This window comes from Gymnoscopelus braueri (assembly GCF_963280865.1).
Source record: "Gymnoscopelus braueri genome assembly, chromosome: 15".
In the NCBI taxonomy this organism is placed as follows: domain Eukaryota; kingdom Metazoa; phylum Chordata; class Actinopteri; order Myctophiformes; family Myctophidae; genus Gymnoscopelus; species Gymnoscopelus braueri.
The window spans coordinates 41928130-41942934 of NC_137620.1; the positions used below are offsets into that span (position 1 = coordinate 41928130).

At 39.0% G+C, this 14805-nt stretch overlaps 1 protein-coding gene across 1 annotated transcript in view; it reads left to right on the forward strand.

The window, feature by feature from the left end:
• LOC308102152 (E3 ubiquitin-protein ligase RNF135-like) overlaps positions 1-14565 on the forward strand; it is a 19195-nt gene extending 4630 nt beyond the window's left edge. Inside the window, exons 2-4 of the mRNA XM_080451754.1 lie at positions 7444-7737; positions 9616-9984; positions 13862-14565. Coding sequence (XP_080307880.1) covers positions 7444-7737; positions 9616-9984; positions 13862-14371 — 1173 coding nt within the window. The 3' untranslated portion in view covers positions 14372-14565. The remainder of the gene's footprint in view (positions 1-7443; positions 7738-9615; positions 9985-13861) is intronic.
• Positions 14566-14805: the final 240 nt, after the last annotated feature.

A 14805-nucleotide genomic window follows, 5' to 3' on the forward strand; every position in this document is an offset into this window, starting at 1 on the left:
CCTTGGAACTTCAGTTTAATCCATTCTTCAGTATGATGTCTGTCATATATGCTACAATATGTGACTGTGCCTTTAAGAGAGCTTCGTTACGACACTGCCTTAAAGCAGGTCTGTTGTTGTCTTTTACGTCAGTCGTATGTTGTGACCTCCTGTAGGCTCACACTGTATGTTTTACATGCCCGAAGTCAGCAGTAAAGTCTATTGGATTTGACCCTTTGTGTTGACATAGAAATCCTTTACAATGTCATGATGACCTTTACTGTTTTCTTGTGTCTCCAGTTGATGTTTTACATCCAGCGGAGCCTCAGACCAGAAAGGACTTTTTACAATGTGAGTCCATGTTGATGCAGGTTCTGAACGTTGAAGTTTCATTCTGATATGTTGTTATTTAAAGCTCTAATGAGTTTGATCTGAGAGACTAACTCTAAACACAATAAGGTTCATGAGGTTTGAATTTTCTTTTGTCGTGTGTTCTCACAGATTCCTCTCCTCTGTCTCTGGACATGAACACAATACACAAAAAGCTCTCCCTGTCAGAGGAGAAGAGGAAGGTGACTTATACAACACAACAACAACCTTACCCTGGTCATGCAGAGAGATTTACTGCTTTTTACCCTCAGGTGATGTGTACAGAGGGTCTGTCTGAACGTTGTTACGGGGAAGTAGAGTGGAGTGGTGAAGGGGTTCGTATAGCAGTCAGTTATAAAGACATCAGCAGACAAACATGCTTTGGAGACGATGATAAATCCTGGTGTTTAGAGAGCTCTGGTAATAAAAACTACAGTTTCAGACACAACAGTGTTGACACTAAAGTGTCAGGGCCTTTCTCCTACAGAGTGGGGGTGTACCTGGACCACAAGGCAGGTACTCTGTCCTTCTACAGTGTTTCTGACACAATGACCCTCCTACACACAGTTCAAACCACGTTCACACAACCTCTCTATCCAGGGGTAATGCTTGCTTGGGCATATGGAGATACAGCAGAGCTGTGTAAGACATGGTAGACATGTTAAGAATACTGATGATGATATTCAGTTGAAAACTTAGTTTTCTTCATTTGATTATAGATTTTCTCTTCTAGATAAAGCATGTGTAAGAATGATGTGATCAATCAATCCATTGTGTTCCGCTCATTGCATTTCTTTAATAAGCCTGCTGCAGACAATCATTATACAGTATGCCCTGTTATCTTGTTGATATTACTACAGAGCCCTCTGTCAGTCAGTGTAGATTGGTTATACTAAATGTAGTGGTTCTCAAACTGTGGGTCTGGACCCCCAGGGGGTCCCCAAATGATGATGATATGCATAATGTGCAACATTGTTTTCTCACTCAACAGTAAACAACATACAGTATGTATAGTGTATACAGGATATCTGCACATTTCTAAAGTGACAATTTAAGGACTTTAAAGTCCAATTTAAGGACTTTTAAGACTTATTCAATACCTAAAAAAAATAAATGAAACATGCCATTACTGCATCAAAAGTAACAAAACTATACTAACAAACTATACTATAAAAACTGGTCAAACATTGGCCAAATATTACCTGACTTAGAGACAGAAAATGTGAAAATAGCTGATCTACAAGCTCTTTGTGAGGCTTTGTGAGCTTGTAGATCTGCTATTTTCACAATATCAATGGAGTTACACTAAATGTATTGCTTCCACTCCTGCAATTCCAAGTGCTTGTAAGGGTGGGTGGTCCCCTGTTCAAATATGATTCTTTTCAGGGGTCCCCAGTTCAAATATTATTTTTGGTGGGTCCCCAGTTCAATCATTATTTTGGGGGGTCCCCATTTCAAATATTATTTTGGGGGGTCCCCAGTTCAAATATTATTTTGGGGGGTCCCCAGTTAAAATAGGATTATTCTGGGAGGTCGCAGCCTGAAAAGTTTGAGAACCACTGGTGTAAGGTCTTACTCCTCAATGTGTCAATAGGGTATTGTGTGTCAACGGTTAATCGATTTAATCATTTATACAAATATGTGTGTAAAAGTCAAACTTGTGTCTATGCTACATTGTTCCCTGCACAATGATAATAATTACATTTTATACATTGTGTAAATATAATGCTGAGTTTGCTTTTATCCACTTTCTATGTTTTACTAATTGTACACTTAAACAATGTTGCCAGTAATCTTCAATACATGTTCTACATGTAATTACTTTCCATCACAGGCTTCCACACATAGATTCATAATGAATGACATCATTGACATGCCATATCATGGGTTAATGACTCATTAACTTTGGATTACAACTGGACTTTGTATCATTTATTACTTATTTTACCGTTGCACAATGGTGAATGAACTGTCTCTTTTCTTCAGTCAGTTTATTAGAACTTCTTCAGCAAAATAGAAGACGTTTTCAAATTCACATCACTTCCTCAATAGTACAGACCAGTGGTGTAAAGTAACTAAGTACATGTACTCAAGTACTGTACTTAAGTACAATTCAGAGGTATTTTTACTTTACTGTAGTACTTCCCATTTTCAATACTGAACATTTTATTGGACAGAAATGTAAAAACAGCACGAGTACAGTCAAACACTTTGTCTAAAAGGATAACACCACAAAAGTCCTTGCGGCCTTGTTTCCACTGTGGTCCTAGGTACTGGGGGCATTGACCCTTTGACCATCTTAAAACTTCATCCCATCACTCAAATACCCCTTAACTGCCTCTGAGATGTAGTGGAGAATTAATAGTCACTAAGTCAGTCAATAGGCAGTTGTTTATCTATAACCCAGTGGTTCTCAACCTGTTCAGGCTGTGACCCCCACAAATAATCATAATTGAACTGGTAACAGACTGTACAATGAAAGATTATAGGCCTTTAAATTGGTTAATTTAGCAAAGCGTTAAAACTGCACATTACAAAATACGGTAGCTGATCTGCAGTGAAGCTATTTTCGCTATTTTAAAATGGTTTTCAAAATAAAAAATAAGATAAGTCATAAGAGACGCTGTGCATATAGGGTATATGTTTGATAAAGTGAGTGATACAGACAGGACAGCTGTAAAAAAAAAAAAAAATAGGGGCGTCCGCTGGCCTGGCGGTCCAGGCGCATACCACATATGCTGGTAGTCCAGCTTGACAGCGTGTGGCGGGTTCGACTCCCGGTCCTGACGACCTTTGCTGTATGTCATCCCCCCATCTCTCTCCCCATTTCCTGTCAGCCTACTATCCTATCAATAAAGGCAGAAAAAGCCCCCAAAAAGATCTTAAAAAAAAACAAAAAAATACTTGACCCTATTATAAATTAGTCTATCGTGTCTGTCAAATTCATGCAGTTTTAACATAATTCACCACTATGTGTTTCAAGTTTCAATTCAAAAATCCAATGTGTGGCCCTTCACTCACTTTATCAAAGTCAGTTTGGCCCCCTATAGAAAAAATGTTTGCACCCCTGTTTTTTTATGTCCAGTGAAGTCAAGACCTACAAAACCAAAACATTGGGGAAAAAATGATTGTTTTTCTAAAAACATCATTCAATCATAATATCTCAGAATGTGACATATTATGCATGCACAGTAGACTGAATGATTATATTTCAGAAACTGATTCCCTGGGAAATACATATTTCAAAATGATGGCAGACGCATAATGTTTATTAACTACTTAAACCCCATATGGGTAACCAGAGTCCCTCAGGGCTCAATACTAGTGTCTTTTCTGTTTTGGGTTATTGTGGGGAAAGCTTTTGCTGAAAATAGCCGATCGACAAGCTCACAACGCGTCACAGCGCGACGCCTTGTGAGCTTGTCTATCTGCTATTTTCTGTGACCGCTATACGGATGCTGGGGTTTTTAAGTGGTTAAAAAGAATATTTAATATAGAAGTCCTAAGTACATTTGCTGTATCATTTTGTTTTGTTTATTTAGTCACAAGCTCTCTTTAATGCTTTTCATCAGTTAAACATTTATGAAAATCACAGACAGACTTAAAGGGCCACTTCCCTGCTTTTGAACCCAAATCCTGTTTCTATAAAGTCGAGGACAAACTAACGATGATTTGGCAGTGCTTCTATGTTTTTATTATGAATTGGGAACGCTTATTCTGTGACATCTCAGGGTGAACCTCAGTTCCTCCTATAGACTACTTGGACTACAGTGTTTCCTGTATACTGTAGTTCCAGTTGGAACTATACAAATATCAGCTGGAGTCCTGTGTGACTACATCTTCTCATGTGTGTACACTCTAAGAACACATGCCTCCCGGAAGCAGACCTCAAAGAGAGAGTGATTAAATTAAAATAAAAGCTCAACATAACCCAAATGAACTTCCTGTATTAGCCTGTTTTTGTCCAACTTTACACAACAGTCAACATGCATGTGTGTGTGTGTGTGTGTGTGTGTGTGTGTGTGTGTGTGTGTGTGTGTGTGTGTGTGTGTGTGTGTGTGTGTGTGTGTGTGTGTGTGTGTGTGTGTGTGTGTGTGTGTGTGTGTGTGTGTGTGTGTGTGTGTGTGTGTGTGTGTTTTCAAATTAACCCAAATGAACTTCCTGTATTAGCCTGTTTTTGTCCAACAACAGTCAACATGCATGTGTGTGTTTTCACTTTAGTGAGGGAGCCCTGGCTAGGAGTGGAGTTTTGGAAGGGAGGTGCGCTAGTTGCTGCTGCTAGATGCTGCTGCTAGTTGCTGCTCTAGTTGAAATATGAATTAATATACAGTGGGAATCAATCCAGAGGAACACATACTTCTGTCCATTATTCTTTCAGGTCATAGGATGACAATTTCAAATATTAATCTCTTTCCCATCCACAAATAGTTCTGCTGTCCCTATTTTGGCCATGTAATTAAACTAAAATATGATTAATTTGTTGCTATGTTTAACAAAATGTGTTATTTTCACTACTTTTGTGCAACAGTGTCAAGCCACAAAGTAGGGCATTATTTATTTTAAGAAAAAAATCATATAAAGTGGAAATATGGAGATAAAGGTTTTCTGCATAACAGCGACAATACAGTATTTTTGATAGTTTGAATGTGAGCTTGAACAACAGTTTATCCAATAAAACATTAATATAATAAGCTGTACTTTTCATGTCATAGTCATTTTCAAGAGCAGTGGACCTTAACCAAGAGATTAATGAAACACTACTCTGTTGGGTTGATAGTGTCCTCAAACTAAATATTGTACACAATCATTATGCCTTTACTCTGATGCTCAAGAAAAAAATAGTTTAATTTGTACTGACGGCAAAATCCTGCATGGCTATAAGCAAACGAGTGGTGAACGCTGCCCCCTTGTGTCCAAAGTGAAACAACTTGAAACAGAATGTAACTTTGCATTCACAGTATTGTTTGTTTTTGTTTTGTTTTTAGAATTCCACAAGTTAAACAAATACGTACATTCAATTCTCATTGGAAAAGATTGACACAGTGAGGCTTGGAAAGGGAAAGCTAGTGATTATTATGAGGTCCTATTCAGAGGTCTGAGTGTTGTTAATGAATGGTTCCTTGCTTTCCTTCCAGAATACAGTAGCCTATTTTTGCATATTGTCTGTTGCTTTGCTGTCAAAGCACAAGAGGTGTTGACCGTTCTGTTGTAGAACAGAGAGTTACTATATTCCATTTCCCCTTTTAATGCTGACCTTTTCTTAGTCATTAATGAAGTTGTAATTAAAATACACTAGAAGGTAACAGACTGTACAATGAAAGATTATGGGCCTTTAAATTGGTCTTTACACCTAGGAAAGTATTAAATCGGCAAGTTACAAAATACTATAGCTGATCTACAGTGACGCTACGTCGCTACTATATAATAAAAAATGCCTAATAACATAAGTCATACTACATAAGACGGCGTGCACAATAGGGAATATGTTTGATAAAGTGAGAGATACAGACAGAAAAACAAAAAAACATGAAAAATAAAACAGTTGAATTTGACAATGCTCCTGGCATTTCTCTCACTTAATCTGTAGGAACTTGATCTTGTTTCCTGAAATAACACACAATGAATAATTCTATGAACACTTCAGGTGCAACTCCAGTTAGCTACTTTTTACTCTATATGGTTGTGAGAGGACAACAAAAGAATGCAGATGACAAGCAATGACACAACAGCAATAAGGCATCATTGAATTGCCCCCCCCCCGTGTAATTTTCAGGTTTCCCCTTTATTATGATCAAGTTCACCTGTCTTGCCATGACATATTTGCATATCTGCAAACATCCAGGAAGTCCCTCCCTTTGCCTCTCCTACTTTTCTTCACCCCCGTTCCGGGAGCAACGATAGGACATCCGGTTTTTGAGCTAGCAACAATAAGGTTTCCGGTTGCCTTCAAAGTAAGTATTAAATGTTTTATGAAAGACATAAATGCATTTCGAAAAATACATTAACAGTGGTGGAAAGTAACTAAGTACATGTAATCAATTACTGTACTATGCATTTTGAAAAATACATTTATACAGTGGTGGAAAGTAACTAAGTACTACGCCACTACATTTCAGAGGCAGATATTATACTTTTACTCCACTACAATTATTTGAAAACTAGTTACTTGTTACTTTGTATATTTTTGATTATTATTACAAGACCACTTCAGCCCTATTTAAACTTTGGAAATTTGAAAATAGACGATCTACATGCAAAAGATTTTTATATTTATACAAGACCACTTCAGCCCTATTTAAACTTTGACAATTTGAAAATAGCCGATCTACAAGCAAAATATTTTTATATTTAATTACATTTTGATACCAGTACTTTTACTCAATTACATTTAGAATTCAGGACTTTTACTTGTGCAGAGTATTTCTACATTGCAGTATTGATACTTTTACTTAAGTAAAACATTTTAGTACCCGCCACTTTTTATTTTACACACGTCTGGCTTAGCGGAGAGTGTGGTGTTGTAGAGGAGGTCTCCCTGAACGCGTGCGTACGTTCAAAGTGTTGCCTCGCGGAGCCGTCTCCTGTGCAGCGCCCACTATTGTCTGAAAGCGGCACTTTTTGGCACTTTTCTGACCTCTGACCTCACTGGACGGCCCGCCACTTTTTATTTTACACCTCTCCGGTTTAGCGGACAGTGTGGTGTTGTAGAGGAGGTCTCCCTGAACGCGTGCATATGTCCAAAGTGTTGCCTCGCGGAGCCGTCTCCTGTCCAGTGTCCAATTTGTATAGGCTATGCACTCCTTTGAACAGCATTTATCCATTTAGATAAATTATTAATGTTTTAAATCCCTTTTTGTTACACAGAAACATAATATGTGTTGTATAGAAACATAATATGTCGTTTAAATGCTTAATTTATAGTTTTAATGTGCAAATTAACCGTTTTTCAATGGCTCCTTTTTGCTCTAGAGGGTACTCTTATTCTGAAGAGATCGTCCACCAGAAGTCTTATAGTTGCTCACGGAACACTGGTCTTTTCTTCAGAAGAAACGAAACTCAGAGCTGTTGTGTGTTTCTCTCTCTGTCTCTCTTCAGAGTAAACCAAAGTGTTGTGTCTTTTCTCTCAATGTGAGTGTGGTTGTCAGTCAAATGGCACAACAGCAGGAGAAGCAACAGGGATGTGATCTGGACCAGGACCAGTTCTGCTGTTCTGTCTGTCTGGACCTTCTAAAGGAACCAGTGACTCTACAGTGTGGACACAGTTACTGTAGAAGCTGTATTGAGGGTTACTGGGACCAGTATGAGGAGACGGGAGTCTACAGCTGTCCCCAGTGCAGAGAGAGCTTCAGTCCCAGACCTGTTCTGGGGAAGAACAACATGCTGGCTGAGGTGAGATGACCTTACACGTTACAACCACATAGCTGTAGAATACAACTCTCGTAGACGTATTTATGATTCTGACGTTTTCAATCTACGAGAGTTGTAGAGTTCGCCCCCATGGACACAGGGACTTTCTGCACTATACCCCGTAGACACTCCAAACATATACAAATTGAAAATAAAGGTGCTTACCCCCACGGTCCAAATGTTAGCTCTCGCTACGGGGTAGTAGTTTAATGTAATAATCTATATCTTTCAATAAAGAAGTGTTTTAATGCCGTCTGTGGCCGATTCTGTCGGAAGTTCCCAATGGGCGGTAGTGACGCGCCCATCTGGTGAAACCCGGAATTACACTCAATGTAAACTGGAAGTAAACGAGGGTGAAAATGGAAATGGCGTTCAGCCACAGACGGCATTAAAATACTTCTTTGTTGAAAGATATGGATTATTACATTAAACTACTACCGCGTAGCGAGAGCTAACATTTGAGGCGTGTGGGTAAGCACCTTTATTTTCAATTTGTACATGTTTGGAGTGTCTACGGGGTATAGTGCTGAAAGTCCCTGTTTCCATGGGGGGTGAACCCTACAACTCTCGTAGATTGAAAACGTCAGAATCATAAATACGTCTACGAGAGTTGTATTCTACAGCTACAACCACATTAAACTACATGTTCTGCTACAGCAAACTCCTTGTTGACTATTGTGATAGATGGTAGTTATACTATATGTTGCTTATTTACTACACATTATGTTATGTACGTTGATGTTGATAATGATATAATACTAACAATGTTATTTAGATAGCATGTTAGACCAGTGGTCCTCAAAGTGGGGTCTAGGGACCCCCAGGGGTCAATAAGGGGGTTCCAGGGGGTCCCCAACAAAATGTGTTAATAGAGCATCACAGTCTGTTTAACCACTGTAACCCTATACATCCACTATTTGAAAATTGCCGATGTACAAGCTCACATAATGCATGTATTTTTTTTTTTACATTTTAATAACATAAATCTTGTATGGAGATCCCTCCCTGATATTAATTATTTTCAGATGGGGGTCCGTGGACAAATACAATATTAATTTGGGGGTCCTTGACATGAAAAGGTTTGAGAACCACTGGTTTAAACAGATACTAGGTTTGATGGTATCTTAGTTTCTTTACAGTCTACAGCATTGGTTCTCAAAGTGGGGTCCAGGGGGTCCCCAGCTAAATGATGGATAGTTAATAGGAACCAAATGAACCCTTATATGGGTCCATTTGGTTCCATTTACACTAAGAGTTAAATTAGCATTGATTTTACAATATAAATTGGGGTCCCAGATATAGAAATGCCATTAAACGGGGGTCCGTAGTCTAATGCATGTCAAACTGGGGGTCCATGAAATTAAAATAGTTGAGAAACACTGCTAGAGCTGTAAAGATCTTCTCTTATGGGGGGTCCCTGGCATATCTCTTCAAATGGGGCTCTGTGGGCTAATAAGTGTCAGTTAGGGGGTCCTTGACATGAAAAAGTTTGAGAACCACTGGTCTACAGTACTTACCTTATGCTGTCATTTTGTTGACTAGGGTAATTTACTCTGATCTTTGACTGTGTTAGTCACTGGTTAATCATTAAACTCTAGCGTCCCTATTCTTGCCATGTCATTCATCTTCTAGTTCTAACAGCGTCTACTAAATGCTTACATTTTTACAACATACTGTAAAGCAATCAACTTTATGGAATGCAAAGTTCAGAACCACAGTGTTCAGATAATGTTACAATGATCTTACTAGATGAACTAATACCTGTCATTTCTCACTGTGTTTATCACCATGAACCTCACAATGACTGTGTTGTATTTGTCATCAGTGAGTGACCTCCCCTCCTCTTCTCTTTACTTCCAGGTTGTGATGAAGCTGAGCAGTACAGGAGGTCAGCAGTCTTCTGTCTCTGCTGCTCTGCTGTACGCCGGTCCAGCAGACGTGGCCTGTGATTTCTGCACCGGAGCCAGACGTCGCAAAGCTCTCATGTCTTGTCTGGTGTGTCTGGTCTCTTACTGTGAGACTCACCTCCAGCCTCACTACAATGTTCCTGCGTTGCAGAAGCACAAGCTGGTCCCAGCCACCAACAAACTGCAGGAGAAGATGTGCTCCAGTCATGACAAGCTGATGGAGGTGTTCTGTCGCACAGACCGCCAGTGTATCTGCTATCTGTGCACCATGGATGAACATAAGGGCCATGACACGGTGTCAGCTGCTGCAGAGAAGGCAGAGAAACAGGTAGGACCACGATCACTTGAAGACAAATCATAAGAGAGATCATGTTTTAAAGATAGAAGCAGAACTAAATGACCATATCAGAGACATTAAAAGCACAAACCAGGGTGTTGTACAATAAAAAGTATTAAAGGATGAAGTACACTCCTTTTGGACCCAATGAAAAACAGACGCAATTGATCACTTTTCATATGGTAACCCATTCATTCTTGGAATGCATCTCTGTCATTTTAGATTTCTTTGTCTATTCAAAAATAGCAGATACACATGCTCATAGCGTGGCACCGAGTGCAGCGCTATGAGCTTGTAGATCTGCTCATTTTGAAAAATCTTGAAGATTTGTGCAAATCTTTCAATACATATTTCTTAAAGCAAACATTTGTAACTGTCAAATGTCTCAACAAATGTCTTAATTTTCTGAAAAACTATCGTTGCTATATCAGTGGCACTCACCTTTTTTTGTCAAGGACTCCCCAAAATGTTGTTTAAGGCCGCCGATCCCCATCAATATATGTTAGTCCCCATCAAAAATATGCCGCCGATCCCCACTCAAATCTTTTTTAACTCAAAGATTTGAGTTAAAAATGTTGTTTCCAAAAATGTATTCAAAGATTTGTACAAATGTTAAAGATTTTTCTAAAATAGCAGATCTACAAGCTTGTAGATTTGCTATTTTTTAATAGCCAAGTTAGTCCCAGATTGAATGGGTTAATTCATCTTGCCCCTGCAAAAGTGTATTTTGAGGAAGTTACAAAGTTGATTTAAGATGATGTGTGGATCCAAATCTCACTTGTTTTTTACCTCGTATCCTGTATGAGTTCACTTCCTCCTGATTGGATAGAATTGGTATCCCGACTTGAAAATGTGCTTTGTTTACAAGCCAAACTGTCTCTTCCTGTTTCTTAAAGAAACAGCTGGTGACAATGCAGGAGGAAGTCCAGCAGAAGATCCAGGAGAAAAAGAAGGAGCTGAAAGACCTGAGACGGGTCATGGAGGCCCTGAACGTGAGCTGATGTTATGATAATAGTTCTTGATCTTGTGTTTACTGTGATGCTACTGTATATGGATGAGACAGTGCCTTGTGTCATCAGAAGCACTAAAGAAGTGGTTCTCAAGCCTTTTCATGTCAAGGACCCCCAATTAATATGTATTTGGCTGCAGACCCACATTTGAAAATATTTATGTGCCAGCAATCCACATATAAGATTTGTGTTGTTAAAATGTTACAAAGTTATTCAAATGTTTTTCACATTCTATTAAGATGTTCTTGAAAATAGCAGATCTACAAGCTCACAACGCGTCACGACGAGTTTGCCATGTGTTGTGAACTTGTAGAATTTTTGGCTATTTTAAGTGGTTAAACAGATTTTCTTTTGTTTTGGTTGGTTAAACAGATGTTGATGGTATATTAACATATTTTTTGGGGGACCCCCTGGAACCCCCTGAAGGACCCCTGGGGGTCCCTGCACTAAAGTACCCAGAATGACAGTAAAGAACAGTGACAGTAAAGAATCCATCATATCATGGAACTTCTGGAATGGCCAACAATACTTATGTTGTGACTGAATGTATTCCCCACAAAGTTCTACACTTACATGAGAACTTATAACCAAGAGTTTCTTTCTTCCTTTCGGCGTGTGCATGTGTGCGTGCATGTGTGCGTGTGTGTGTGTGTGTGTGTGTGTGTGTGTGTGTGTGTGTGTGTGTGTGTGCGTGAAGCAGAGCTCTGCAGAAGCAGCAGTGGAGGCCAGTGACAGGATCTTCAGTGAGATGATGGTCTCCATTGAGAGAAGACGCAGTGAGCTTAAAGAACTGATCAGAGATCAGCAGCAGACTGCAGTGGCTCAGACTGAGGCTCTCCTGAGGCAGCTGGAGGACCACATGGAGCAGCTGGAGAGGAGACATGCTGACCTGGAGGAGCTGTCCAACACTGATGACATCATCACTTTCATTCAGGTTCCACACATGGCATTTACTGTTTGGTTTTGACTCATTTAGGAGAAATCAGCTTCATATTTCATCTCTTTCATCTCATTCCATCATGTCATATTATTATTACATCATAGTATATTACATAACATGACATTATTAATGATGGTAGTTACTAATACTAATATAGTTCTAGTATACAGTAGTTGTAGAGTACAGACCATAATAATATTGTCAGAATTAGGCCTGTCACAATTATTACATAATTGCCTAATCACAATTATTTGAGATAATCACAATTATTTTCCACAATTGTCATAATTGTAAACATTTTCCAAAAATAGCAGATCTACAAGATCAGCTTCTGAGCTTGTAGATTGTAGATTGTCTATTTCCACTATTTTGTCAAATATTTTGAAAGTATAAAATTATTCAATATCTGCCCTGTACAATTTGTGTTCATAGATTGGAATGGAAATGTATATTTTTATTGATATATTCAATGCCAAAAACACAATCACATTGTTAATCGCAATTATTTGCATGAGAATTAGAGACAAATTAAATCATCATTTGTGTGTGTGCGCGCGCGCGCGCGCGTGTGTGTGTGTGTGTGTGTGTGTGTGTGTGTGTGTGTGGTCAATGAACCAATTTATTGATCTCTTGGTTTAATGATCTTCTATCCCTGTCTATACTGGTTTACTTGTCTCTCTCCAGAGTTTCCAGTCTCTCTCCAGGTCCAGTGGATCTCCAGTCTCACCCAGTGTGGTCATCTGTCCTGTGAGGTCCTTCACAGATGTGATTGATGTGGTGTCTGGTCTGAGAGACCAACTAGACAACATCCTGAAGACAACTTGGCCAGAGATATCAAAGAGAGGTGAGATTTAAATGTGTTTCTTGTTTTTCTAACCAGCCATCATAGTAAACATGGATTGATGAAGTCAGAAGGCAACTGGAGATATTTGAACTGGAGCAGACTGATGGTACACAGGTTGGCTGTCTGTCAGATTGGACAGAAACATTGAAGAATTTAAGCAAGAATATACCTCAAAGGAGAGGTTAGGGTTAGATTTAAATGTCTTTATTGTTTTAACCGGCCCCTATACTGTACAGTACATTTCTAAGTGTTGAAACAGTTTGTACAGGTGGAAGTATGTCTGGGAAGGCTACTAAAGCCTGTAGTATGGGGGGCAGTAAATTAATGTGACCTGTGTTTCATGTCACCCGCTACAGTATATAAATGTACCATTTAATATTTATTATTATTTATTATCATTTTTATTATATTTTCGTTCTTAATAAATGATCTTGAGGAGTTCTCTCTCCTGATTGAATGAAATGTGAAACCCACCTGAAAATGTATTTTCTGAAGAGCTGGGGAGACAGATGTTACTGAACAAACACTATATAATAGCAATGATTACTATCAAGCTATAATAGCTTGAAATGTTTGACAAAACCCTTGGAACTTCAGTTTAATCCATTCTTCAGTATGATGTCTGTCATAATATGCTATATATGTGACTGTGCCTTTAAGAGAGCTACGTTACGACACTGCCGTAAAGCAGGCCTGTTGTCTTTTACGTCAGTCGTATGTTGTGACCTCCCGTAGGCTCACGCTGTATGTTTTACATGCCTGAAGTCAGCAGTAAAGTCTATTGGATTTGACCCTTTGTGTGGACATAGAAATCCTTTACAATGTCATGATGACCTTTACTGTTTTCTTGTGTCTCCAGTTGATGTTTTACATCCAGCGGAGCCTCAGACCAGAAAGGACTTTTTACAATGTGAGTCCATGTTGATGCAGGTTCTGAACGTTGAAGTTTCATTCTGATATGTTGTTATTTAAAGCTCTAATGAGTTTGATCTGAGAGACTAACTCTAAACACAATAAGGTGCATGAGGTTTGATTTTTCTTTTGTCGTGTGTTCTCACAGATTCCTCTCCTCTGTCTCTGGACATGAACACAATACACACAAAGCTCTCCCTGTCAGAGGAGAAGAGGAAGGTGACTGCAACACAACAACAACCTTACCCTGATCATGCAGAGAGATTTACTGCTATGTACTCTCAGGTGATGTGTACAGAGGGTCTGTCTGAACGTTGTTACTGGGAAGTAGAGTGGAGTGGTAGAGGGGTTGAGATAGCAGTCTGTTATAAAGACGTCAACAGACAAACCTACTTTGGAGACAATGATAAATCCTGGTGTTTACAGTGCATTGGTAAAGACTACCTGTTCACACACAACAGTGTTAAGACTAAAGTGTCAGGGCCTCTCTCCTCCAGAGTGGGGGTGTACCTGGACCACAAGGCAGGTACTCTGTCCTTCTACAGTGTTTCTGACACAGTGACCCTCCTACACACAGTTCAAACCACGTTCACACAACCTCTCTATCCAGGGATATATGTTGGATGGGGATTAGGAGGTACAGCAGAGCTGTGTAAGACATGGTAGACATGTTAAGAATACTGATGATGATATTCAGTTGAAAACTAAAGCTTGTGTAAGAATGATGTGTACAGTATACTACACCATCATGATCAATCAATCCATTGTGTTCCGCTCATTACATTTCTTTAATAAGCCTGCTGCAGACAATCATTATACAGTATGCCCTGTTATCTTGTTGATATTACTACAGAGCCCTCTGTCAGTCTAACTTTTGTCTATGCTACATTGTTCCCTGGACAATGATAATATTTAAATATTATACATAATGTAAATCTAATCCTGAGTTTGCTTTTATCCACTTTTTGTTTTACTATCTGTACACTTAAACAATGTTGCCAGTAATCTTCAATACATGTTCTATATACATGTAATTACTTTCCATCAGACACTTACATCATGGGTTAATGACTCATTAACTTTGGATTACAACTGGACTT